Source organism: Lycium barbarum, chromosome 6, assembly GCF_019175385.1.
Source record: "Lycium barbarum isolate Lr01 chromosome 6, ASM1917538v2, whole genome shotgun sequence".
NCBI lineage: Eukaryota > Viridiplantae > Streptophyta > Magnoliopsida > Solanales > Solanaceae > Lycium > Lycium barbarum.
In genome coordinates, this window is record NC_083342.1 from 132,756,259 (window position 1) to 132,782,880 (window position 26,622).

The 26,622-nt window shown below is 34.2% G+C and overlaps 5 protein-coding genes across 5 annotated transcripts; 4 read left to right on the forward strand and 1 right to left on the reverse strand.

Moving 5' to 3' along the window:
* Window positions 1–4,856: 4,856 nt before the first annotated feature.
* Window positions 4,857–7,233, reverse strand: LOC132599127 (RING-H2 finger protein ATL65). The gene has a single exon (XM_060312353.1). It carries the CDS (start codon window positions 6,764–6,766, stop codon window positions 5,585–5,587), a length of 1,182 nt encoding a protein of 393 aa, XP_060168336.1. The 5' UTR covers window positions 6,767–7,233; the 3' UTR covers window positions 4,857–5,584.
* Window positions 7,234–9,858: 2,625 nt separating this feature from the next.
* LOC132599129 (mitochondrial import receptor subunit TOM6 homolog) lies at window positions 9,859–13,810 on the forward strand. Its single transcript, XM_060312355.1, has 2 exons — window positions 9,859–10,113; window positions 13,592–13,810. The coding sequence occupies exon 1, from the start codon at window positions 9,925–9,927 to the stop codon at window positions 10,087–10,089; it is 165 nt and encodes a 54-aa protein (XP_060168338.1). The 5' UTR covers window positions 9,859–9,924; the 3' UTR covers window positions 10,090–10,113; window positions 13,592–13,810.
* A 142-nt stretch (window positions 13,811–13,952) lies between these two features.
* Window positions 13,953–16,232, forward strand: LOC132599128 (CASP-like protein 5C3). The gene is made up of 3 exons (XM_060312354.1): window positions 13,953–14,914; window positions 15,129–15,261; window positions 15,619–16,232. Exons 1-3 carry the CDS (start codon window positions 14,775–14,777, stop codon window positions 15,817–15,819), a joined length of 474 nt encoding a protein of 157 aa, XP_060168337.1. The 5' UTR covers window positions 13,953–14,774; the 3' UTR covers window positions 15,820–16,232.
* A 5,624-nt stretch (window positions 16,233–21,856) lies between these two features.
* LOC132599130 (uncharacterized) lies at window positions 21,857–24,563 on the forward strand. Its single transcript, XM_060312356.1, has 2 exons — window positions 21,857–22,419; window positions 23,939–24,563. The coding sequence occupies exons 1-2, from the start codon at window positions 22,039–22,041 to the stop codon at window positions 24,314–24,316; spliced, it is 759 nt and encodes a 252-aa protein (XP_060168339.1). The 5' UTR covers window positions 21,857–22,038; the 3' UTR covers window positions 24,317–24,563.
* Window positions 24,564–24,713: 150 nt separating this feature from the next.
* Window positions 24,714–26,289, forward strand: LOC132599131 (LOB domain-containing protein 23-like). The gene is made up of 2 exons (XM_060312357.1): window positions 24,714–25,613; window positions 25,939–26,289. Exons 1-2 carry the CDS (start codon window positions 25,461–25,463, stop codon window positions 26,224–26,226), a joined length of 441 nt encoding a protein of 146 aa, XP_060168340.1. The 5' UTR covers window positions 24,714–25,460; the 3' UTR covers window positions 26,227–26,289.
* The last annotated feature ends 333 nt before the right edge of the window (window positions 26,290–26,622 follow it).

Here is a 26,622-nt window from a genome sequence, read left to right on the forward strand (position 1 = left end):
TTGGCAGAATTATCTAATGTACAAGATACTAACAGCCGTAACGGATGAAATAATCCTATAAAAGATTATCTATTTACACATGCAGTTGCCTTAGTACTAGTAATAGTGTCCAGTTTAGGCTGTGACTTTGCAGATGAGAAAGGACATGGTATTAAATGTGCTGCGAAGAAAGTGGTTGAAGATGTAAGACAATTTATTGACCTTTGATGTTCATCTATTTCCTCAATCTGATACGTATTTAAGTTTGTTCATTTAATTACAGCGCAAAACATTGTGTTTTAGGCAATGCTCATTATATAATTAAACAGACCAGAAAGAATTTTTTGAAAGAATACGTAAGAAGTTTCGTGCCAAAGAGAAAATACTTAAAAGGGAAATGCGTATAAGAGTTTGGAAGTCTTGAAACCCTCTTCTCTCTTGTTATTGTTGCTTCTTTTTTTTGTTCGAAAAGACTATGAATTTTTTTTATACTATGAACGTTTTTATTACACAGATTGACTTGCTTAGAATACATAGTACCTAGACAATCATTATCAAGATAACAAACGTTTTTGTTGCCTTTTTAAGTTCTTTTCCCCCTGGCACTCCAATAATGTTTGTGCTAAAAATTTAGAATGAAGACGAATAGAGGTATTAGACATTAGATACGTGTTGGGCTACATTTGGGCTTGTTAAAGTTGGTCGAGTTGATAAACATTTTTTTGCAGATTGGCCTTCAACGGCGCTGGTCTTTAATTTTTGTCCCTCAAATTGCTGGTCTTTAATTTTTGTCCTTCGCTTAAAATAATAGCCGAAAATACCTTGAAATTCCGGGTTCGAACCCTGCTCAGTAAAAAAAAAAAATGGCAAGGCAAGGCTAAAAATTCTGTGCAAATTCTGCCTTATAAGGCAGATTTTTTTTTTACTCTACTGGATTCTACAGAAGTAAGGCCTAACTTTTACTCGAATAGGCCTAATTTGCTACGAAATTCTATCTTGCTATTTTTTTTTTTTATACTCTGCTGGGATTCGAACTCAGAATCTCAGGGGTATTTTCGGCCACTTAAAGTGCCGAAAGAAAAAATTATAGACCAACAATTTGAGGGGTAAAATTGAAAGACCACCCCCAAATAAGGGCATTTGTAAATCAAATCATAACTCATCCAATGTTTGATTGCATGATTATATCAAATGAGCGGGTTAATTTGAGCTAAATGTTGAGTCATCACTCAACCCATAAATTATTTTTTATTTATTTGCTTGTTCATTTATAATTTGTTTAATTACAAATCAAGCTAATGCTCTTTTAGTTTATCCTGACTATATTAAACAAACTATACCCAGAAGAATTTATTTTTCTATGTTCAAGCTTTTTTATCCGTCAATTTGAATTATATACGCATCCCAAAATTAATCTAAACCTTATAGATAGACTGACTAGAGATATGCCCAACCACCCATTTAAGTCTAGACGGGTCAGGATGTTATATTTTTATGAACTAAATCTGATATCATTATAAATTAATCTAGTTATTATTAAGAACAAATAAGTGATTATAAAGACCAATGTACTTCACAAATTGAAAATTGAACGATTTAAATTCAAATTTCCATTAAATGAAAATGAATGGACCTAACTTAGGCTATGTCCTAAATGACCCGTCAATTTATATACCCGCCCAAATTTAGATGAGTCGATAGCAATTATACTATATTTTAATGACCTAAATTTGACACCATTAAAAATGAATTTAATTAGTTTTGTCGTGGAGTTCATAACTCTAAGCGAGCGGTGGAAAAATGGTTGACCTTTGGCATGTATCATGTTATTTTATGCACAAATTGTGACGAAAATGACAAATATAATCAAAAGAAACATATGCAGACAAATCTTTACCGTTCCATATGTCCCCAGTACTACCTCATACTTGGAGATATCGTTAAATCTTTGTCAAATTTTTATAAGAACATTTCTTCGTAAAATGTGTTATTGTACATTTTATTATCTCCAATTATATTTTGTAGTTTGGTACTGTCAGTATATAGATTCGCGGAACCCAGTTAGAACCGAATAGATGCTCGAAAAAGTAAATTTGGAAGTTAAAAAAAGGTTACACCAATCGGATTGTCAACAGGTTTCATTTTCTATTGAGGTTGTATTTGGTATGGAAGAAACATTTTTCAACTTCCCGTGTTTGGTTGATCAAAACATTTTGAAAAACATTTTTTTAGGTAAAGAGTTTTTTAAAAGTCAGGAAAATAATTTTTCTAGTGAGAATAGTAAATAAATTTCACAAGTGACATTCCAAATTTATCGCTTCTTCCCCATCCGGCCATCCCTACTACTTGACCACCTCAGCAACCCCCACTTCCCATCTCGTCCCACCTTATAGTGTTTTCCTAAATTACATATCAATATTCTTGGGATGATATTATTTTTGTTTACTTATCAAACACAAGAAAATCTCTTATTATCCAAATGGAAAATGTTTTCCATCATACCAAACACACCTTAAGAAATTAACATTTTCAAACATAATCAATGTTTTTCTCCCCCTTTAAAATATGTAAATGTGTCTATTTTTTTATTTTTATTTTTTTGGTGAAAAGGTTAAAGGTCTTTCAATAAGGGTAGCTCCAGGAATAAATTTCATAGTTGGACGGAAAGTCGAGTATTAAATGTAGCATTATCAATTAGGATATCCAAATTCCAGTCAAATGTTCATACGTAGCTCCAAGTATTACGGTAGTCATTTCTTGTACTATACCTTGTTTATAGCTAAATCTAATCTTTTTTTACACTAGAAAAATCTGTTCATGGTTTATTGTTATGAGCCTTCTCATGGTCTGACTCTCATTGATGACTTGTTGGAATAGAGTGCCAAACATTAAAAATGGGGACTAGGTAGGCCAAGGTGCTACGCATATCTGTCGATGGCTTATCCACATACCATCTTCAAAATACGTCGAGCATAAATTTCTCATTTTTGTCCCCTTGAAATTTGGGATTTGAAAATACTTAAGTGGTCGTTTAGTAGGTAGCCAAAATTATTCTGAGATTATAATTTCGGAACTAATTTATCCCACCTTTTGGGATTATTTTATATCATTTAAAAGATGGTATAAAATAATCCCAGGATAAGGTGGGATATCCCACCCTTGGGATTATGCTTCATTTTGTACCGTGTTTGGTAGGAGGTATAAATTTATCGAGATAAATTTATACCTCCTACCAAACACGATACAAAAAATTAGTGCTGAATATCTCAGCCTATACTATGCACCAAACGACCCTGAGAATAGTGTATATACTAGACTACTAGTACATATATTTGAACACATTAGTGGATGTCACGAGTAAGTGCAGGTTTTAATTTAGAGAGTGAAGGGAGTCGGTGTGTGTGTGAAAATGATGGAGTATACATTTTTTGATAAATTTGTACTCATTAAGAATACCAACCAAATAAAACTCTCGGTATCTGTTTATTAATATGTTTGAAATAAAATTCCACATTAATAGCTTAAAAGAAAAAAAAAGTTACATGTAAACATTTTGGGGAAAATCACATAGGAACGACTGGCCAAAAATAATAACATTACACTATATTAAAAATATATTTAGGAGGTTTTACCCCAACAATCAGTATCAAAACTAATTTTTGGAAATGAGTATGGAAATAGAGTGGGACATGGGGCCTAATTTAGAGTCCATTTGGCTTAGCTGATTTAAAGTAGCGGATAAGCAGTAAGTGCTGAAAAGCCTTTTCAAGTGCTGAACCTGATTTTGATAAATAAGTAATTATGTGTTTGGATAAAAGTGTTTAAACTGATAATAAACAGCTGAAGTGCTTGTCAAAAAAGTGTTTATAAGCATTATTTAAAATTACTTGAATATCCTTAAAATTGTTTACACTAATAAAACATTATTTTTATAAGATTTTATCAAAATACAAAATAATATATGGCTCATTTTATTTTTAATATAGAATTAATTAGATAAGATTACTTTTTATAAATATAAATTATTTTATGATAAGCTAAAACAATCATAAACTATAATGAAATAATTAATAATTTGATTAAAGTTTGTTAGTAAAGCATATTCAAATAGTACACAAAATATTTGAATGGAAGAAACAAGCAATTTATTTTAATTTATAGCTACTTGTGAAAACAAATGTGTTCAGCCCATATGTTAATACCTCTCGGACTAATTACTGTCTTATTTTAACATTAAATTAAAGAATTGCAACTTTATATGGACTTTGTAGCAACCACTTATTGGATGGCCATCTTCACCGAATATTGATACCCATCCGTCGACTACATATCCATTCAAGACTACCAAAACAGATAGATAAAGATTTCTCACCAAGATAAATTCGACTGTGCAGTTGCTTTAACGTAAGAGAGCTTCAAAATCTTCTTGTATTTTGACGGTGATCGACGAGAATTGTTGTGTTTTCAGAGATGTTGCGAAGATGTTGAGGGAGTAACATGACGGAGAGGGTGGGTTTTACAGTAAGGGTATTTCAAGGTTTACAAAATAAATATTAGGGATATAATAGTAAAAAATTTTGTCAAACTAAAAGTGCTTAAAAGCTGAAATATAATAAGTTAGAGAGACCAACTTATGACTCATGACTTATTTTAACTTATAAGCACGTGACTTATAAGCATTTTTATTTTTATCAAATGCAAAGATAAGACGAAAAGTGCTTATTGACCAGCTTATAAGCTTAGCCAAACACCCTCTTAGTGTTTTGCATCGATCCAACTTATCCAAGACCTCTAATAATTAAAGATGAAGAGATCTTATATAGTATCTCATCATCAATTTTTTTTTTTATATATATTTTTGAAACTTAGCTCCGAGATTTCTAGTGTTAAAAATTTATTAATCACAATTTGGTTGGTGTTAGTTCTTTTACTCACAGATGGCAATTGAATGGGTTAGCTAAAAAAACAATGAATACACCAAAATTCTAGTTGTACCAAGTACCACTAACTTAAATATTGAAATCGATTGATCATGCATGAATTAAAGACATGTGCTGGGAGCTCTTACCCTATCATCCAATGCAAAAAGTTTAATCATCATATCATCAACGTATAGGCCCATTGCATGTGTAACCATTTTTTGGATAACCTCCAAACTCTTTTCTATATCCTATCTCTCTGTAACTCTTCAAAAATAGTCAAATTTTCCCATTAAATGCAGACATGGCCTTTTCTTCATCTCAGCATTTGCACACTTGTCTCTGTATTAAATGACCGCCACAGGCCAATAGACATAGCAACAGGCATCGCATTAATTTCCTCTTCTTCTTCCCAATGTAACTCCCATTAATGTCACCTGCCCCCATCCCCATCACCCGCGCTTCCTCGATCCGACGGCTGTGATTAACTCCTCTCCATGTGCTAGCTGTTCATCGATCTTCACCGAAAATCGTCCTCCCGCCGCTGATCAGTATTGTGCTGATCTCTAGCATCATATTTGAATCTGATCTCGAGTAGTACTTTTCCTTTGAATGTTTGAGCGGTAATGACTCTGTATATAGCTTTTTCTTATTTTGTAGTACGCGTCATGTCCTGTTGATCATCTTCACCGTCTGTGATACCTGTCCGGTGAGAGTAAAGCTTCTGGATCACCGCTTCTTAGCCGGCTTGACGAGAATGCTCCTCCTCCCACCGATGTTCTCATGAACATTGGACTTGCGAATGATTTGCTTCTTCTCGACGAACTTCCACCACCACCTCCACCTGTACTATATCTCGCACTTGATTCCGATAAAGGAAAAAATCCACCTCTAGTCCGCCTGAGAAACGGTGATTTCATTCCTCTATAATATCGGAAGGAAAATACTCTAGGCTTCGTTAATGAACTGAAAGGTGAAGGTCTTTTGCTCCAGAAGCTTCCTGATGATCTACGGTATCTCCATGGTGATGCTGTTGCTGGTTCCATCACTAATGATCTCTCTGACCCCAAATTCCTCTCAAATCCGAATGAGTATGATCGTTTTAACAAAATATCACGTCCGTTAAATCTCTCCTCTGATAATTGAATCGACGGTTGATCTTGTGTGATCTCTGTTACCGCAGTTGTCTCGGATTCAGGCTCCAGAATTGTGCTCTCAAGCATCATATCATCGAAGCTAGGACGAATTCTTCCTGCCATTAACGGAGTGAACGGTGATTGAGGAGGGAATATTCCGGCACGACATAACGGGCAATTCGCGTGTGATTTTAACCATATATCAATACAGTCTACATGAAACGCATGTGAACAAACTGGAAGCGTGCGCATATAATCGTTCTCTTCAAACTCAAGTAAACAAACCGCACAATCATTAACGCCGCTTTTTCGAGTGTAGACTGAAAGAGGAATAGTTTTGATCACTGAATCATCCAATCCGTATGGAGATAACACATGAAAAGCAGGATCAAATGGATAAGGAGGCGACTCAATATCGCCGTTAGATGACGGAACGTAACGTCGGCGACGGCGACGCCACAGTCTATAGCGGCCGTGTAAACGGAGTAGATGACGTGAGAGTAGCCGTGAGTAGGTAATGATGACGAAAGCGGTAGCGATAATAACAACCATCGCTATTAAAGGAGGACTGAAATCAACCGGTGGATTAGTTGTTGCTGACGTGGACGTTGATGGAGTTGGCAATGTTGATGAATGATGAAACGGCGACGTTGAAGGTGATGGAGCTTTATGAGAATTGTTATGGTGTGGCGGTGCCGGTGAGGGTGCAGGGGCTGTATGGTGGTGGATCATGATGATGATGATGAGATGCAGGGTGGAATTGGTGCTTTTATTTTCTGCTTCTTTATGAGGGGGTTGGTTAATGGGGAATGTGTTGTGTTAATGTTAGTGCTCTTTTTTGTGTTTGTGGGTTTTCACGGGTGAAAGAGAGAGGCTTCTTGTTTTTTTGAAAAAATTACACTTTTGTCCTTCAAATGGATTGATCTTTAAATTTTACTCGCCAAAATCAAACTTATGCCTATTAAGAGCATAAGTTCTTTAAAGACACGAAACATAATTTATTGGATATTATGATGCGGAATTACCTTTTGGATATCAAGATTCAAAAAAGGTATTTTTTAATCGTAATTTTTCCATATATTTTCTATAAATTTTGAATTATCAATTATTGTAACTTATTAATATTTTTATGTACTTTTTAAATATGTAAAATACATTTCGAAAAAACTTTCATGATCAAAACTAAACTATGTGACTGTCAAAATTTGAATGATATCACATAAATTGAGACGGAAAAAGTAGTACTTCCTCAGTTTCAAAAAAATTATCTTTTTTTTTTTTTTTTAGTTTGTCCCAATTTTTTTTATACATTTCTATATTTAGAACGAAAAAACTTAAAAACCAGCACGAAATAGTCCCATCACGTCACTGTTACAAACTCACAATTTGTTGATTAAGTTTGTGGAGGGAAGACACATCACCATTACTGAATTTAATGCGCGGGGTGGTCCCACTGCATTGAGCTTGACTTTGTTGTTCATGCTGATGTGGCGCCACGTGATTGGAGTTGACAGTCAAAGGATTCTGTGCTTATAAATTTGGGATTCATTGACAAGAAAGAGAGTGTTTTTTCTTTGAAGTGAGCACATCACTAACACAGAGAAGACTCGAAGACTGAAGTATGCTTAGCTGTTTGTTTTAAATGATTGTTTTCGGTTTATGGGACATGATAGTCTTTCTCGTAGTTTTTAGTCGGGCCGTATAAGATACGATAACCCGATAAGGATCCCGATAAAGATCCCAAGATTTTAATCAAATTTGAAGTTTTAGCATTTTTTTGGTGAAACGCCAAATCGAATTGACATAATGTTGTTGTGACATCAATATGAAATGTTAGTATGAGATAAAAAGATATAAATCAAACAAAAAAGATGTGCGATTTACATTATGACGTGATAACGAAGAAAAGTGGGGAATAAAACAATATGAATGATGTAAGCGGAAATGTGGAAGTTGAGAGGGAGTAAAGTTATATTGGCTTAAGAGTATTTGACTAATTACCAACTTCTAGGTTGATATTTCCCTTAAAGCTATGCTTTTAGTCTTGTAAAACACAATCCATTAGACTAACATTTGACTCATGGAAATGGGAATTTACCTAACTTTCAGCACTTGATATGTTATGGGTTCTTTAGCCATGAGGTCCATACCTACAATCGACTAGCGCATGTGGCTTTTGAGTTTTGAGAATATACTTGAGGCTGAGAAAGTGCAAAATAACGCTAATATCATGAACTTGTCAAATTAAGTGTACAATGAATTGGTATTGGATTTAATGAGATAGAATAAATGCCCAATAATCCAGTAGGACTAGAAGTGTCAAATTAGCGGGTTGAGCTGAATTTAGATAAGACAAAAAGGTTGAGTCAATAAATAGGTGGGTCACCAACCGAAGTGCAACATACCTGATTATAAGATCGTCATATCTACAATGCGTAAAAATTTGTAAGTCTACACACTTTGGAACAACTTCAGATATGCAGTGTTTGAAGTTTCATATGGCTGAAGTTCAACTATTTTTGTTTGAACTTCAGCACACATGTGACTGAATTCAGTTATTTTTGTCTGAATTTTGGTCATTTTTGCCTGAAGTTCATGCATATACGGCTTAAGCTCATCCATTTTTTTTTTTCTGAAATTCAGGTAGGAATGTCTAAACTCTAACCATATGTAATTTTGTCAAGCTTAACTTCAAACACCACATATATGAAGTAGTCCTGTAAAAAGCAGTTTTAAAAACGGGTACAAGTTAACATCGGTCCAAATAGGGAACTTGTATATATCGGGTCACCGACGCATCAAAAAATTATTTGGGCTGAGATGAGTTAGATCAAGGTTGACTAAATGATGAAATATAGCCCAACTCTTACCAAATTTTAATTTCTTTGTTTGTTTTCTTATAATTTATTCAATTAACAAATAGACCTAATAAGAAAAATCTTCATTATATCTATATATACCATATAAAACATGAAAGTAAGTTATTAAAACAATTTTATCATAAGGTTAACTTAATTAACAATGATGGTATTGCAAGTAGGGGTTGACATTCGGTTCTTCGGTTCGGCTATTTCGGTTTCAGTGTTTTGAAGGTGGACACCGAACACCGAACCAAATTAGTTCGGTTTGGTTCTTTCGATTTCTGTTTTTTGAATTTCGATTCGGTTCGGTTTCGATTTCGATTTCGATTTTTTTGATATGATATTAGAAGCGATTCCATTTATACTAATTCATATTCTCAAACGCAATAAAACATAAAACTGATAAATTGAAATCAAAATCAAACAAACAGAATACACAAAAACAGAAAACCATAACCATGATATAGGATTACTAGGTGTTATATACATACAGTAAGAATAATTAAGAAAACACATAAAAAATATGTATTAATTTTAAAGATGCATCCTAGTCACCTTCCTTTATTAAGGATATTTGATTTTCTCAACTAAAGTGGAAAATTAGGGATACAAAAGCAAAAAAGGGCTTGTTATAATTGGGTTTTTTTGGGCTTAAACTTAATGGGCTTGGACTATTTTAATTTTTTTGGGTAATGTATTAAATTTCGGTGGGCGTTCAGTTCTTCGGTTCGGCTATTTCGGTTTCGGTTTTTTGAAGCTGGATACCGAACACCGAATCCAAATAGTTCGGTTTTTCGGTACGGTCCGATTTTTCGGTATTTATGCCCAGCCCTAATTGCAAGAATCAAATTCCTTGAAAACCCTAGCGGGTGGACTACAGTCACAGTAGACCCGGCCCAATATTTATCTAAAGGCAAAGGTGGGCCTGAGGCCCAAATCGACTATCACTAAATAAGACCCCACCGGTAGTCACTACTCAATTAGAATTAGAAGGTAGGGTTTTAGATCGTTCAATCTCAATAAGCAAAAATGTTTCCAGGAATGTTCATGCGTAAACCTGACAAGGCAGCTGCTTTGAAGCAGTTGAAGACCCATGTTGTGCTGTTCGGTACTTGGGTCGCCGTTATTCGGGTCGCCCCATACATCCTCCATTATTTCTCCGATCAGACCGAAGAACTCAAGCTCGACTTATAGATTACACCTTCTCTTTCTTCTCAGGTAAATATTTAATCGATTACACGGTTTTCAACTTAATTGTGGTTAGTAGTTTGAGTCTATGCTTATGTAGTTTCTAAAGTGCATTGCATTATTATCTCACTCCGTTTTAATTTGTTTGTTTGGTTTTGACTTTGCGAAACTCTTAATTAATGATATCTATAATTTACCAAAATGTCCTTTAATTTTGTGGCCTTAAACATGCCACGGTATAAAGTTGATATTAAAGAGTTGCCAAAAAACAGACTAAAAGGAAAGTAAGACAAACAAATTGAAACAGAGGGAGGATTAGTTAAGCTCTGTGCATATAACTCTGCTAAGGTGAGGTTCACAAAGCATAGCTAGTTCCAAGATCAGATATAGGAAAAGTGTTGCGGACTTGCGGTAGGAAAAAATGGCGAAATTATGCTAAATCCTTTGGATACTGAATGACTCAACTTGTTTTGTTATAGAGGTTTAGTGGATTAATCTGCATATGTATACTATCTGCGTATGTGTTTTGGCTCAGCACATTTTTATTAGTGATATTGATGTTATGGTGCTGAGTCGAGAAATAGTGAGCTAGCACTTGTTTTGTCCCTCCAAAGAAGCTTAGGGTGTTGTTGGGTTGGGAGAGGGGAATCATGAAGTGAACTGAAGTGGGTTTGGGGTTAAGTTTTATAGTTAAAGCATAATAGATTATATACATACATACAATTTCCAAAGCGTAATTAGTAAGGTTGTTTGGCTAGTTACATAATAGTAGATTATAAACATACGTACAACTTCTGAGTGCCTTTAGTAGAGTTGTGTGTCTTGTAAATTGGTTCTTCAAACTTTCCGGTCTTGCAGCAATGAATTTCCGTGGCCATCTGATTAGAGTCGAGTTGCTATGACTCAGACAGTACTTTGTTGTCGTTTTTGTTTGGAAAATCAGTTATCGACCAAAGTCCAGCCAAATATATTCCAACAACTCAGAACAAAAGAAGAGATTAAGGAAAGATCAAAGAAGGCAAAAAAATCTATCAAAGAAGGCAAAAAAATCTAACTCATAATTCAGTACATTTATTACTCATTTTACCAAAGGACCGCGGCAAACTAAACTCAGAATCATATGCAGAGAACATCAGGAAAAGCTTTCAGCAAATAAACTTCAAGATAAAAAAACAATTTCACTCGACTTTTGACTTGATATTGCATGATAACTTAACAAAACAGATTAACCAAAGAATCAGAATCACCTCCAGATGTCTGTCAAAATCATTAATTTAGCAAATACAACCATAAAAAGAACATTAAGAGATAGTAAGATAGGATTAAAGAAAGATTCTAGACTAAAACCTAGAGCAACATGACCTGTTTTTTTGTCAAGTTCAAGAATTTGACAAAATTGACTGAGAGCCTGTTTGGATGGGCTTATGCCTATAAGCTGTTTGCAGCTTATAAGCTAAAAAAAATAAGTTGGGGTAGTCTAACTTATTTTTTTTGGCTTATAAGCTGTTTTTAGCTTATAAGCTGCTTTACATGAGCTAGGTCAAATGGACCCAATTATTTTTTTAGCTTATTTTAAGCACAAAATGACTTTAAGCTGGCCAGCCAAACACTCAAAAAAGCTAAAAACAGCTTATAAGCAACTTATAAGCCAATCGAAACGGGCTCTGAATTTTCCCTAAAACAAGCCCTTGTACAGACACTTAATCAGTTAGAGAAGAACGTGAGGAGACCTGATAAAAAAGAAAGGAATTTGAGCTTGGTACTGCGGGTTGAGATGGTTTGTTTGCCTTGGGGTACTTTTCCATCAAATGATGGATGATTGCAAAGTTTAAGAGTATTTTGATCTCTCTGGGGGGTTGTGTAAAGGCCAATTTTGGCATGTTATATGAGACTGAAGTGTAATTTTGTCTCTTTACTTAACTGGACCGATATTAAAAGTGCTCGTAAAACTTATAAACTCCAACCAAAAAAAATTAAGAAAAATCTCTTTAGTTCCAATAAAGATATCTGCAAGAAATTTTACTTTGTGCCTCACACAACTTGTTCCAGTTGTGTGAGGCTTCTTTTTGTTTGACAAATTAGTGGACCCAAATCTTACACTTTTGGGTTCATAAACATTGAGTTTTCCAATTTGTGAAACAAAAAGAAGCCTCACACAACTTGTATCAGTTGTGTGAGGCACAAAGTAAAAAATGTTGATATCTACAAAGACAATGGGTTATTCCCATCTGAGTCTTTGTTAAAGATTACAAGAGAATGTTGGATTTCATGGTTACCGGATGCCTTTTTATATATGATATATGAAATGTTTCCTACTTGAACTATTTTTGATGACAAAGGTTTTGCCTTAGAAAATCATTGTTTTAGTAATTTTTGGTGTTCTGTTGGACATAAAATTTGTGGAGATGATACTGCTAGATAGTAGGAATGGTGGCAGCTCATGGTGATAAGCAGCTAAGTATTTTCATGTTGATTGGAGCATGAGATTTTTGTATTAATGGAGTAAAAGGATGAGTTTCCCTATTATGGGTGTAAGTTGCTCTTCCCCAGTATAAAAACATTTTCGATATTTTTGGCAACACAAAAACCTAACTTTGTTTTCCTTGAGAACAGTGTACGTCGTACTGACTGCAAGTGCAATTAAATGGAATGTTAGATTATATGCAACTGTACAGTACAGTGAATGGGAATAATGGATGTATGAAAAAATTTAACATGAAAACAGAAGTTTCAGCATTCCATCAACTGATGAGACTATTCAGGCCTTTAATCTTATCTTATTATGCTTGAGTTGCTGAGTCTAGTATACTTTAGTTAATGACTTGGCATTAGAGTTGATGCCTGTGCTCTTTCTTGAAGGTCATTATAAATAAGTCTCCCCTCTAATAGTAAACTTTTAGATGAGTTGGTTTGCACAATTCAATATGGTAATAGAGCCAAAAAGGGTTTTGAGGTCTAGTCTTGCAGCCACCCGTCATCAAAAAGATTGTAATGTGCTAGAAAAGTTGACCTTGTCTTTAAATAAAATCGTCTATTTTCAAGCATTAATTCCTGCGCCCCGTTGTATGATGGGAAGTACCAGCTAAAGGTTCATTTGAAGTTGCTGTCAAGTAGGCATTATAGGAAGTAATATCGCTTTGTAGCTCGACGTTATATTGATATAATTATCCTATGCAATATTCTGCGGAGCCGAAGTTTCTTAGACCCCGTTTGGCTTAGCTTATAAGTTGTTGAAAGCAGCTTATAAGCTGTTTTCAGCTTTTTTGAGTGTTTGGCTGGCCAGCTTACAAGCCATTTTGTGCTTAAATTAAGCCCAAAAAAATAAGTTGGGGTAGCCCAACTTATTTTTTTTTGGCTTATAAGCTGCTTTTTTTAAGCTAAGCCAAACAGGCTCTTAGCTGATTTATTGAACTACATACTGTAGTATCTAGCGCCTTATTCTGTATGCCATAAATATAGTGTTGTGGTAAACTTGTTAATTTATGCTTTTGCTTTTTTCCTTCTGCAGTTTCCCAACGAGAAATAATTGTTCAGAAGTATGCCTCTGTCAACATCTCCTTCCTCAGTTTGCCTATTTCTTTCATGTCCTTTCATTCACACGTGCCACTATTCTGAAATTTGTTGACATGTAATGTAATTGGAGATCAATAACCTAGTTGTGTGAGAACCTAATTGTGTGAGATAAACTTTGTTATTCCCTTGCCAATTTAGAGATACGTTTATCTTCTTTTTTCTGTTCAGTTTATTGTTTGCTTATCTAGGCTATGTTGCTTGATTGTTCAAATATAATCTCGCTAAAATGCTTGAATATGCTGTACTCTCTTCCATGCTGAGAGACCCACACACAAGTTTTTTTTTGTATAGTGTCAAACGGCCATAGAGAGCGATAGTCGAATAGTCCAAACTTTTTCATATTGAAAACTTCATTAAGACCTTTAAGTACATGATGCGTCATTTTGATATGAAATTTTGTAACATGTAATACATTGAATCGGTAGGATAATAGCTTAGTGGGAAATAACTATCCCGAAGTGTCAACTGCTCTCATCAAATTGGTGACGTTACTATTTTCAACAAAGCACAGTGTCTTTTTAGTTGCCGAATATTTTTAGCTAATCTTGTGAAAGGGACTATTATCCATGTTTTAGCACAAAATTTTATTCGCGCTTGTGTTTGTCCACTAATTTTATGTCTGGTTCATGTTGGATACTGTGCATAGACGCAAACTTAAACAACTCGAAATAATTTATAGCCGTCTCCTCAAAGCTATAAAAGAAAAAGAATAAAAAGGAGAGGTAATATGCAATTCCACTTGTCAAATCCTTTGTAAAGTTTTCAAAGCTTTCTTAACATCCTACGTTTAAAAGCATTTTGGAACATCATGAACAAATTCCCTATTTCACTGGTTTAACTAACGTAAAATAGCCACACGACTACAAGAAGAAAGACAAAAAAGAATTCAACAACTAGCCATTGAAATTTCATGCTAAATAATCAAGTGAATAGCCTGAAGTTGTGTTATCTGCCGTCTCATGAATACTTTGGGGAAGCAAAGTTTAGGCATCACTCCTGTAGATCATGATGAAAATGGGCAAGAGAGGAAGTACTAATTACCATTATTTTCACTGTAATCATCTTCATCAGTTACGGAGTTGAAGTGAATATAGATCATATTGTAGTTCAAAGAGTAAATGGCCATGGATGATGAAGTACCAGGAGCTGTGGGGACAAGTGCTAGTTTTGCTTTGAGATTGGGGCAGACCATCTTCTCTGCTGCTTCTCTTTTGTTCATGTCTTTAGGAGTTGAATTCCACAGTTATACTGCCTTTTGGTAATTTCTTCCTGCGCCAATTACACTTCCATTTTGTTTTTGTCATAATATCCCTGTGTCCAGAGGAGGTTCTAAGGCTGGTTCTCCAGGCTCAACTGAAGTATTACTATCAACTCGAACTATGCATATATAAGCAAATATTAAATCTTAACTAATCTCAATTTGCCTTGCAAATATTCTGATCCTCTACCTTTTGCTAAATGTTCTTCTGCAGCTTCCTAGTAACAATCATGGGTTTGGTCATCCCCTGGAGCATCACTTTGGCATTGATTGACCTATACTCTGTTTTGATCCATTGCCCCATTCGTCAGCCAGGGATCCTTCTCTTCATTGTTTTAGGAGATTGGGTATGTCATCCTCTTTAATCTGTGAAAGACTCTGGCTAAATTTCACGCATAATCCCCTAAACTTTGTCTACTATAACAATAAAGTCAATTTATAATCATTGCCATTAAAGTAACTGAATTTTACCCAATATAACAGGAAAATCACGAAACTATTTTCTTGTTACATTAAAAGCGCAATACTTTACTGTTTTACTAGGTAAAGTTTTGCGTGATCCTATTTATTATACGGGATACATATCAGTTACTTTACTGAGACAAAAAATAGTAACTTTACTATTATAGTAATTAATCTTGGTGAAATTAACTTAAAGACTGCACAGTTGAATATTTTGACTAAGAAACCAAGCATTCTAACAGGCGTTGTCATTCCTGACACTAGCAGCAGCAAGCTCAATTGCTGGAATAGTGGATGTTTTGCACAGGGCAGATCAAACATTCTGTCCTGATGGATTATGCAGTAGATATCAGATATCTGCTGGACTAGCCTTCTTGTCATGGTTTCTCTCCATGACCTCTTCTCTTTCAAATCTTTGGTTGCTTCCTTCTCTCACAAGATGATCACTTTTCAACAAACAACTAACCATCTTCATGGTTTTAGTAATTTGTATGTAACTAGGATTATATTTATATAATACTTGGAGGAGATATTTATTTTATGGAGCAGTAGAATAACAACCTAAAGTCTAGGCTTTTCCTCCTCTGGATGGCGAATCTTGATTGACACGAGGAACCGGTACGGAGAAAGAAGAGCATGGCAAGAGATAGGTGATGCATAAATTTTCTAATAGCGAATTATTTGACTCGATCGATGTAGGGAGAGCCTTCAAACTCAAGCACAAAATCAAAGTTGAATCAGCAATCATTGATAGCCAATATGTTGCAGAATTTCACAGATGAAAAGAGAAAAATATATACTTAGAAGCAGGAAACATGAAACATGAGCATTACTAATTGATTCGTGTTTTCAAAAACGTTAGCTCATTCAACCTAATAGGTGGGTTCCAAATTGGCCCAGTGACCCTGAGTCGCTGGATTCATGGGTGTGCTGGGTATGGAGGAAAATGGTCTCCAATTTTTCTATGTTATTTTTGAATTTTTTTTTCTTTAGGAAAATAAGTTCCTTAAAAATTAGGAAAATAACTTTTCTAGTGCGAGTAGGGAAAATAAGTTTTACAAGTGAAATTCCACCTTATTTTCCACACCCCCGGACACACCTCATCTTCACTAGGACCCCATAGCCCCATCCCCACCACCCCACACCCTTACCCCCCAACCCCATCTCCCTTAGTATTTGTCTAGATTATATACAATTTTTTTTAGGATAATAATTTTTGCTCACGTACCGAATACAAGAAAATAAGTAAGAAATTCACTTACTTTTCTGAAAAATATTTTCTAAGAAATCATTTTCCACGGAATTTTTTTTCCTTCGTACCGAACACAGCCATAAGGTTCAAAATGTAGTTCCAATGTTCCAGCAAGTACAGTATTTGGTAGCAGTTTATGTAACATTTTGCTTCATGATCTGATTTATGTGTAACCAAAAGAAAAAGTTGGAATACCAAGTCAACAGTGGGTTCCATACGGGGAAATCAGCTGAATTAGAATGGTCAATCCCCACAGGTTATATGAATCATGTATCCATTAGCTCTATATTGTGGCCGATTTCCTGGCAAACGAAGGGCATAAGCTCGATGAAGTAATAATCTGGGGAATTGCGCTTAAGGGTATATAGTTTCTTCTCCTGACAGAATTAAGTGGTTGCTTTTGAAAGAATGTAATCTTATTTAGCTTTTTCCAGTGTACCCAAAAAAATTAGCTCCATTTTGGCTCATTTTATATAGGTGGACCTGCTGCTTCAATGAATTAGTAGTAGGCCTGTGCACGAATCGGTTCGGTTTGATTTTGGCCATCATCGAGTTAAAATTTTGAATTTCGACTTTCTAAAATTTTTAACCAAACTCGACTCCATTCTAGGTTCAATTCGATTCGTTTTTTATTATTTCGGTTCGGTTACACAAATCGATTTGTTCGGTTTATTCGAAATTTAAACAAGTAACTATTCCATTTCAGTTTTAGAGTAAACATAACAAAAAATAATGAGATCCTAAATTTGCAGGCTTATAACCAAGACATTAACCAGAAAAAATCATAAAATTGCAAGCATAATAGCATATAAATAGCAAAATAAGAGCTTGACAACTTGTGCAAGCATACAAATTCGCCAACACCACATTACATATACTAAATTAATAATCCAGCATCTTGCAACTTGCAAGTAAACAAGCATAATAACTCGGTTTGCATCCTCAAACAAATAAAAATAAAACTCTAATTTGTACATGCTAAGATCAAAGAACAAACAAAGCCATGGGTGGAGGCAATGGTCAAAAGGCAAAGATAGCTCATGAGAAGAACGCTGAAAAGATGAAAGACCAAAAGGGCAGTCAAATTGAGGCCAACAAGAAGGCCATGAATATCCAACCACTTTTGAAGTTAAATAAATATTACTTCACTATTAAGTATTAGGCGTATATATAGTTAGACTACTAGAGTATTAGTCATACTAGTCACTAGTGGCATATAAATTTAGTTTGTTCGGTTCGGTTCGGTTGATAATTGAAGCTAACCGTATCCGAACCGTTAACCGTAATATTTTACAATTGCATTTGTAAATCGAAAGCGAATTGTATTATCCAAATTGAATTATCCGAATATTTCGAATCGGTTCGGAAATTCGGATTGAACCGATTTGTGCACAGGCCTAATTAATAGGAGCTGAATTGGACAATTTGGCTCACTCTTTTTTAAAGGTTTTTATCAAAATTTGGGCTATTAGAGCGAGGCTTGGCCCAATATATTGGGTAACTTCCCAACTTTCATGGAGACTTTTAAGTAAAAAGGACTAGGAAATCTGAGCTTCTTTTTTTTTTTGGCGCGAATTGTCCTTCATTTGGGGTGGTCTTTATTTTTTGCCCTTGAAATTGGCGGTGTTTAAGGTTTGCCTTTTGTCTAATACCCTGAGGTTGTGGATTTGAACTCCGGTTCAGTAAAAAAAATAAAAAATTGTAAAGTAGAATTTGCATGGATAGAAATACTACCTGTACCTAAGGCAGAATTTCTGCCTGAGGGATAAAATTTAAAGACCACCATTTTGAGGGATAAAAATTAAAGACCACCCCAGCGAAGGACAATCCTACAAATTGCCCTAATCTGAGACTTCCAGAAAGTGGGTCCATTAAATTGTTAGCAAACATGATACATGCTCATGAATCCGACTGTAAATGAACAAAGATAATTAGGCTGTATAAAAGCTACATCCTATAGGTTAAAGGCTGTAGGAGAAGGGAACAAATAATAAAAAAAAAGCTCTCTCAGGTGCCTCATCAAGAAAAAAAGAAGAACGAATTAGATGCATTTGGCTTTTATTCTTTTTAAGTACAATACTCAATATCACTTACTCACTCTAATATTCCAAAACGTCTATTTGTACTATAAAGAGCAAAGAGAAACAAAGGTAAAAAAGAGAACAATGAAAACAATTTGAACAAAGGGAAATAACTATCTTGACATTATGAGACGATTACAAATTAAACCGATACCTTAAAATTTTCCAACATCTAGCAGTCTTGACCATAAGGGCAAGATTCTACATATCATCGTTTTGTTTATTCTTTAGTATGACCATCCAATATTCGAAATTCACTGATCCAACTAATTTAGATTTGAGGCCGGTTAAAAGAGAAAACGCTTCATACCAGGAGCTTTTTGTTTTCAGAACTCGAATGTCAAATCTTTGACACCGTGCTTCTTAGTGGTCTATCTTTTTGTTTTTAGTTTCTTTTTCTTTTTAAAGGAAATACAAAATGATGACGCATCAAAGTTGAGTTGGAAGAAAATTAAAGTTGCTTAAAGAAATGTTGATGCTTTATGGTCCTGTAATTTAGCATCTTGAAGAAGAAAAACAAAAGGTTCAAGTTAATATTCCGTGTAAGCTTGACAACTTTGGACTCATTTTCAAAGGTAAGCAATACCAAATCCCATATCCAAGAATCATTTGTCTTTTCACTGTGCTCGTTCTATGTTGGTACTAAGTCAAAAAAAATAAAATATATATATATATATATTAGCAAAAATAATTATCGGATTACAAAGAATAACACCGAGCTAGGAATTTGTTCCTTGGTGACATCAATTAAATAGAACCAGATTTTATTCCTCCTCTGTATAACCCAATTGTGCTGTACGTGTCATATCCTTTTCTAGTTGAGGTGAAAATATTGGCGAGGTGATATATTTGGAAGATAAACTTTTAGGTTAGTGGCGGATTCATAATATACATGACATATCTAGCTCGCTCTGTAATTGTTGTTTATATAAATATAGGGTTCGATTCAGAAATATGATTATGTCGAATTCGCAAGTCCATATATAGTTGGATCCACGTCCTAATTAAACTTCTTACTAATTATTTCGTGTCAGATTTTATCATCAGATCTATTAAAAATTGGGCATATGGCAACGGTTATATTATTCCAACTATATAAGAATTTTTCCCCAATGTTCCTGCATTCAAGAATTTTGCCATGCCGATTGGATTCTAATAAGATTTCTTAGCCATATACACAATATCCACTTTCATGATGCCAAATTCTTTTTCTTCTAGATATTCCTTAAATTTTCACTACATCTCATGGTTCTCCTAAGAAATTTTCTTGTAATTATTTGAGTAGTCTATAATGCCCTATAAGATATGTTGGAACGTATTTTTTTCTCCAATTTAATTTTCGACAATAAAGATTCTTTTATCTCGTGAGACAAAAGATATTGAAATTATCGACCTTACCTTGCAAATTCAAAACAACAAATATAACATTTATATTGTCCCTCAAATGGTCAATAAATACTTTAAAAAATTAAGTCAGTGGTGAATTCAAAATTTTTAAGTTGTAGATGCTCTATTGCCTTTAATCTCCAAGTGCTACTTTGAGATTGATCTTCGTGTAATATTAACGTTTGGGTAAAGCGCAATCGATGCTTGAGAACCCAGCAGCTACACTGTAGGTCTGCCGTCGATTTTGGTTATATGCATAGACAATATATAAAACATATTAAGTTTGAAATGGGAAGTTATATGATCAGTTAATTTCTTTTAAATATACTTAAGACATGATTAATATTAACGTTACTCTCATGAGTCATTATTTTATGTGAAAAGGGTCAAATATATTTCTCTACTTTAGTTTATTGGCTAACTTTACCCTCCGTTAGCTAAAGTAATCAAATATATCCCTTCGTTAGCCAAAATATACACATATACCCTTGAATGGATGAAAATCCCCAAATCAGCCAAAATTACCCATTTAACTAAAATTACCCATGCCCCATAAGTTAGACCTGACCCGACCAAAAAAATAATAATCCGTAGTTTAACCTTTCTCTTTTCACCCGAGACTTGCTCCAAAGACTCAGTGGCTTCATCATATGAAATTTTTGTTTTGACATCTGCTATCAGCTTTCCTTTACTTGGTATATCTCTGCTATCTCGCTCCAAATGTTACTAACATTTATTAAGTTGGTACTTTTTCATATAAGATCATCTGGGATGTGCTCACATCAAGCCAATTCACTAAAGATAATCTTATATGCAAAAGTACCACCTTAATAAATGTGAAATAATAGTCCAATGCTTGTGAGCTTTGTGAGGGAAAGTGAGTGCATTGATTGTCAAGAAAGTTCCCTAATATGTTTTCATCGATAAAGATTTATCTGATGCATGTTTGCGTCTGTAGCTGAAGTATGACCTTGCTTTTATTTGTGTTAAATGCAGTGAATGTTTCTATTGGAATTAAATCGATTTGGAAATTTATGATAGCTGACAGTATTTACTTGTTAGAGTTTGATTTATGATGGTATGTGCCTTCTTCCTCTGAGGGAAACCTTTTGCTGTTTATCATATGTGGCTTTAAATTACTGTTTTACTTTGGTACTTTACCGATCCACATCACGTTGTGTTTTGATTGAAGAATAGAAACGTAGAGGGGTATATTAGGGTGGGGAAAAATTATTATTTGGGTCGGGTCGGGTCTAACTTATGGGGCATGAGTAAATTTGGTTAAATGGGTAATTTTGGTTGATTTGGGGATTTTCATCTATTCAAGGATATATGTGTATGCTTTGGCTAACGGAAGGATATATTTGTCTACTTTAGCTAAAGGAGGACAAAGTTAGCCAATAAAATAAAATAGAGGCGTATATTTGATCCTTTTCCCTTATTTTATTGTAGTCCTCATTTCTCTTAAAGGAGCAAATACGTTAGTCGCATTCTCTTGATATTTGGCAGAGTTTATAACTTTCTAGTGGCCCCAAATGTCGAAAACCTTGCTTGCAACTAAGGTTTTTTTTTGTTTTCCCCTTTTGTTGGGGTTAAGGGATAAGTTGATTACAATATACACAAGCACACATATCTAAAGATTTTTAGCAGTATTAGAATATTATGACTGCTGATTTAAAGCAAAAATTCCTTATGTCTCTCTCCTTCCCTTCTTGATGATGTTTAAAGATTCTTCTATAGACTCATTATTTTGCAACTATCACCATCCCACCTATTAGCATAAATCCCTCTTGCTATTTGCTTCAAGTACAAGCCACTCTTAAATCCATTACATAAAGATAAGTTAAAGAGTCCAAGAATCATCTTTATATATTGATCACCTAGAATTCTTTTCTTTAGCTACTTCAACCACCAAAAACTTTAATTGAAAAACAAAATAAAACATGAAGTACAATGAGATATCTCATTTTAGCCACCCACAACACATTCTAAGACATGAATACTCAGAATTCCCATTCAAATGTGATGGTTGTAAAGAAGTAGGCATTGGTTCTCGTTACAAATGCACGACTTGTGACTATGATTTACATATGCACTGTGCAATTCCTTCACCTTCAATTACACATCCATTTTACAAGAAGTGTTCGTTCCAGTTCCTCTCTCATCCCCCGGGAAACGTGCCGCGCTACTGTAATGCTTGTGAGAAGGATATTACTGGATTTATGTACCATTGTAGGTCTTGTGGATTTGATCTTCATCCATGTTGTGCAAAGCTTCCTATGGTGCTTGATGATGGAGATGTAAAGCTTTATTTGTATAGAAAGGTATGTTATTGTCGCTTCAAGGTTGAACCAAGAGGCCAAAGATTATTTTGGTAAAATACACAAATAGCCATTCTTCCGTTCCTATAATTGAAAAATATTAATGAGCCTAGAGTTTCACCTTCCACAAGTGGAACTCCGGAATATTGTAGCTAGTTCACGCAATTTCCTCCAATTCATTGCTCTACTATTTTCTTTTGACCCAATTTATTTGAAACTTACTCTTCCCTGGGATCAATTTACAATTTTCAAAAATTGAATAGAACTAATGCACAATTTAATTGTAACATTTTAAAACAAATAAAAGATTTTTTTTCTTTTGCTCTGTTTCCTAGTGCATGGTCAATTTGGCATTTTAATTTAGCCCTGTTTAGTTTTCGGTGAGAGTTAAAGAATTTTCTGATTAACCATTTATAAGTTTTGTAATTTTAAAGTGATGAAAATTCATGTAGTAACTTTTGTAAAAAGTCATGACACCCTTCCTGGAAGGTGGTCATGAGGGCAGGTGCTCCTTAGGTGTAGTTGATTTTTGTTTTTTAATGGTAACATGTACATTTGTTATCAAAAACACTTTTGTAAAAAGAACTCATAAACTAAATGATGATTCGAGAAATCAACTTCCACATCTGTTGTCACCCTTGGAAAACTGTACTTTTGATAGGGTCCCCTTACCCAAGTAGTACTATCCAAGAAGCTCATATCCCCTCAGTGTGGCAGTCTGTTGGAGGTTAAGGAGTTTATAAGGTCTCGTGGTGCAGAATTTTGTGGGACCATTAAACTTTTGTTCTCTATAATCTTTTTTGTTTCACACCGGCCCGTGTTTGTTATGCTTTGGGGCTTAACTAATTTGGATTAGCATTAAAAATTTCGATATTTTAAAGGCAATGCCGAAAAATAGCTAGGAGGTGCTATTTTAACGTTCTTTAGAGCAAACATAATTTTATGATTTTCATTTGTAGCCTTGCAAAACTGGTAGAAATCTTTCTTTTACGTTTTTATGTTTTCCTTATCACATCTTCGACCACCCAATAGGTATTCCTTGTTTTAGGGTAGATTGCTTTTTATAAAAGCGATTTTATTTCAGAGCTCGAACCTAAGACTTCTGATTTAATTTGTCTTAGTATCTAAGTGTAGGTTAATTTTTAATGGAAATGTACCCTAACATCGACGTCTCAATTTAATAGTTTCATTCGGGAATAACTAAAATATTTCCGGTCTGGCAAATTGAAGGTTCAGAGGGTATAATTGGAGAATACGGGATAAAACGTGAAAAATATTTTTACCTTTTTCTTAATTAATTTCTACATTCCAATTGTTTGAAATCTAGTTTCTCAATTACCTTGATAATCCTAGTCTTAATGTCCACATTGACAAATCAAGGAAACATAGCTTAACTAATTATGTTTCGCATATGTAATTAGTCATTATTAGAGGCAAATCTAAGGCGAGTTCTGCAAGTTGAGTTCAGAGAGCTTTCTCATTCTGACTCCACTGACTTTAAATTTTGGATTCGTCTTTGCAGGTAAGTGCATCGTGCCACAGGTGCGGTAGGAAAGGGAGAAGCTGGAGTTACAGATCAACATGCAAGAAGTACAATTTGCACGTAGCATGTGTCAAAGAGATGCTTGTGGATAGTTGGCACGAGATCTACTTTGGTCGTGGAGATAATTATAACAATAATTATGATAGTAGTTATAATAATAATACTAATTATAGAAAATTGGAGAATATGATCCCAAGTCTCAAAGGCACACTGCAAACTCATCATCGAAACAGCAAAGGCAAAGCTAAAAAGTGCTGTGAAGTGGCTGGTTTAGCTCTGCAGTTTATTATATCTGCAGTACTTGGAGACCCTACAACTCTTATTGCTGGGGTCGTTGGTTCATTAATGTCAAAATGAATGCAAATTAAACCAAGTGGGATTTCAATTACTGGTCAAGATTGGAGATCTATCTCTTCAGAGGGAGATTTGATTAAGGACCTAAGTAAGTTGGACTAATAATAGTTATAATGTGGAAAATGGTGGATGCTAGTATAAGGGGATGTTGAACCACTAATGTAGAAATTTAGTGTATTTATGATACATGCATATGTCCTAACGCTATTTCCATTTCTAGAAAATGTCCTAATTTTCTAATTATTACTTAGTTGAATTCCTTTTCAATGGCAAGAAAAAAGGCGCAGGCAGAATTTCAAATAGCGGGATCCGTAGAATGTTACAATTTTGAATTAAATCCATGATTTAAAGTATTTTTTGAAGGGCCTTTTTCATTTTGACCAGTCGGGCGAAATTAATTACGGGCGCTAGCTAAATATACAAAACATATACACTGATTATGTGTGTGTATATATATATATATCTGTGTGTTTTGTATTTACAATATGTATACTATTTACACTTAATATACAAAACATATATATTTGTTGGCTATATTATTCTTTTGAGTGGTCCAAAAATATAATCATCCCTTTTTTTGACCTCCGTTGCCATTGTGTTTTGAAAAAATTGAATTCAACAATCAATATGAACAAATTTCACCTATATGTGCACAATATGATTTGCTGAAAAATTAGGGAGATTTAATTGACCACCATGGTGCCAATAGCCCAATATGACTCTGCCACTGCAACAATTGTCCTATCAAAATAATTACTTAGATTAATACATAAAGAAGGTTTATTGACAACTATAAAAGTTGTGCGATAAATCATTTAATGAGACAAGATTAATAAATTAGTTCACTACAAGGTAGGAAAATGTAAATTCCATTCTTACCATGTTTAGCTCAATCACTGAGTGACTGATTTGTAGTACTGGTAACTTTCCTTACAACACCAATTTTTTTAAAACGATAGCCGTTAATTGTTTAAGTTGTTTTCGTTTAAATACACTCTCTTGGATCTTAATTTAAGTATAATGCAGCTAAGATCTTTGGTTAGATTTTCTTCTTCTCAAACAAAAGATTCATAAAATCTTTGTACCTCGTGGTGACAGATTTTTGTCTCTTTTCAATATAAGAAATTATATCTTTGAAAGAAAAATAATGACTTGTACGCGTTGTGCAGCTTGCAAGCAATTGAGAAGAAGATGTCCTTCTAATTGTATATTTTTGCCATATTTTCCTCCAAATAATCCTCAAAGATTTTCTTATGTTCACAGAATCTATGGTGCTAGCAATGTTGGAAAGATGCTCCAGGTACTAAATATATAGGGCCTAAATATATATTACTCCTACAAAAATCTAATTTATTTTCTTGCTTCAAATATGTTTAAGCATATTTGATATATGTAGATCACATTCAATCTTTATGATCTTTCTGTGTAAACTATATTCCAACAATTATTTTATATAAGTTAATTTTTTTTTTCTTTCCCTAGCTCCCAATGATAAGTATACAAATCAAGAACTATAAAAAGTAGTGTTAAACTTATTTATTAATAATTATTTCATTCATCTTTCCATCATGCAAGTTTGACTTATAATCTATAATTTATCTTTCTTATTTTGTATAAAATTGCAGCAAGTAGAAGAGCATCAACGAGCAGATGTAGCAGACTCATTGTACTATGAGGCATATTGCAGAATTAAGGATCCAGTTTATGGTTGTGTTGGAATAATTACTGTTTTACATGAAGAAATCTACCATGCACAATGCCAATTGGCTAAAGTACAAGCTGAAATTGACTTACTCAAAGCTCAGGCACCAGTTCAAGGAGAGTTATTAGGGCTACAAGTAAATGAATTTCTTGCCAATCAAAATGGAGCTTATTGTTCAACACAATCATCATTTGATCCTTCGTTTTACTAATTACTTTGAATTTATGATGCAGAGTGTTTTGTTGTCTTGTGTTTATGAAAACATATTCCGGCATTTCATGATTTCTTTTTTTTATTTCTCACTCGGTATTTAGGGTCCTGACTAATCTGCATTCTTTTCTCACTCGTTATTTAGGGTCCTGACTAATCTGCATTCTTCGTGTGCGCCTATTCAATTTGAACAATATATTGAAATTTGAAAATATCCAAACTCTCTGAATGAGTTTTTTTTCTCTTTCCTATTTCCAATATACATAAAGAAGGTTCTTTGACTAGTAAAAATTGGAGTCTTGAATTCCAATAGATTGTGATTGCAACAACAACCCCTTTGATAAGGCGTTGAGACAAGATTAATAAATTAACTCTATCCTGATAACGTCATAGTAGA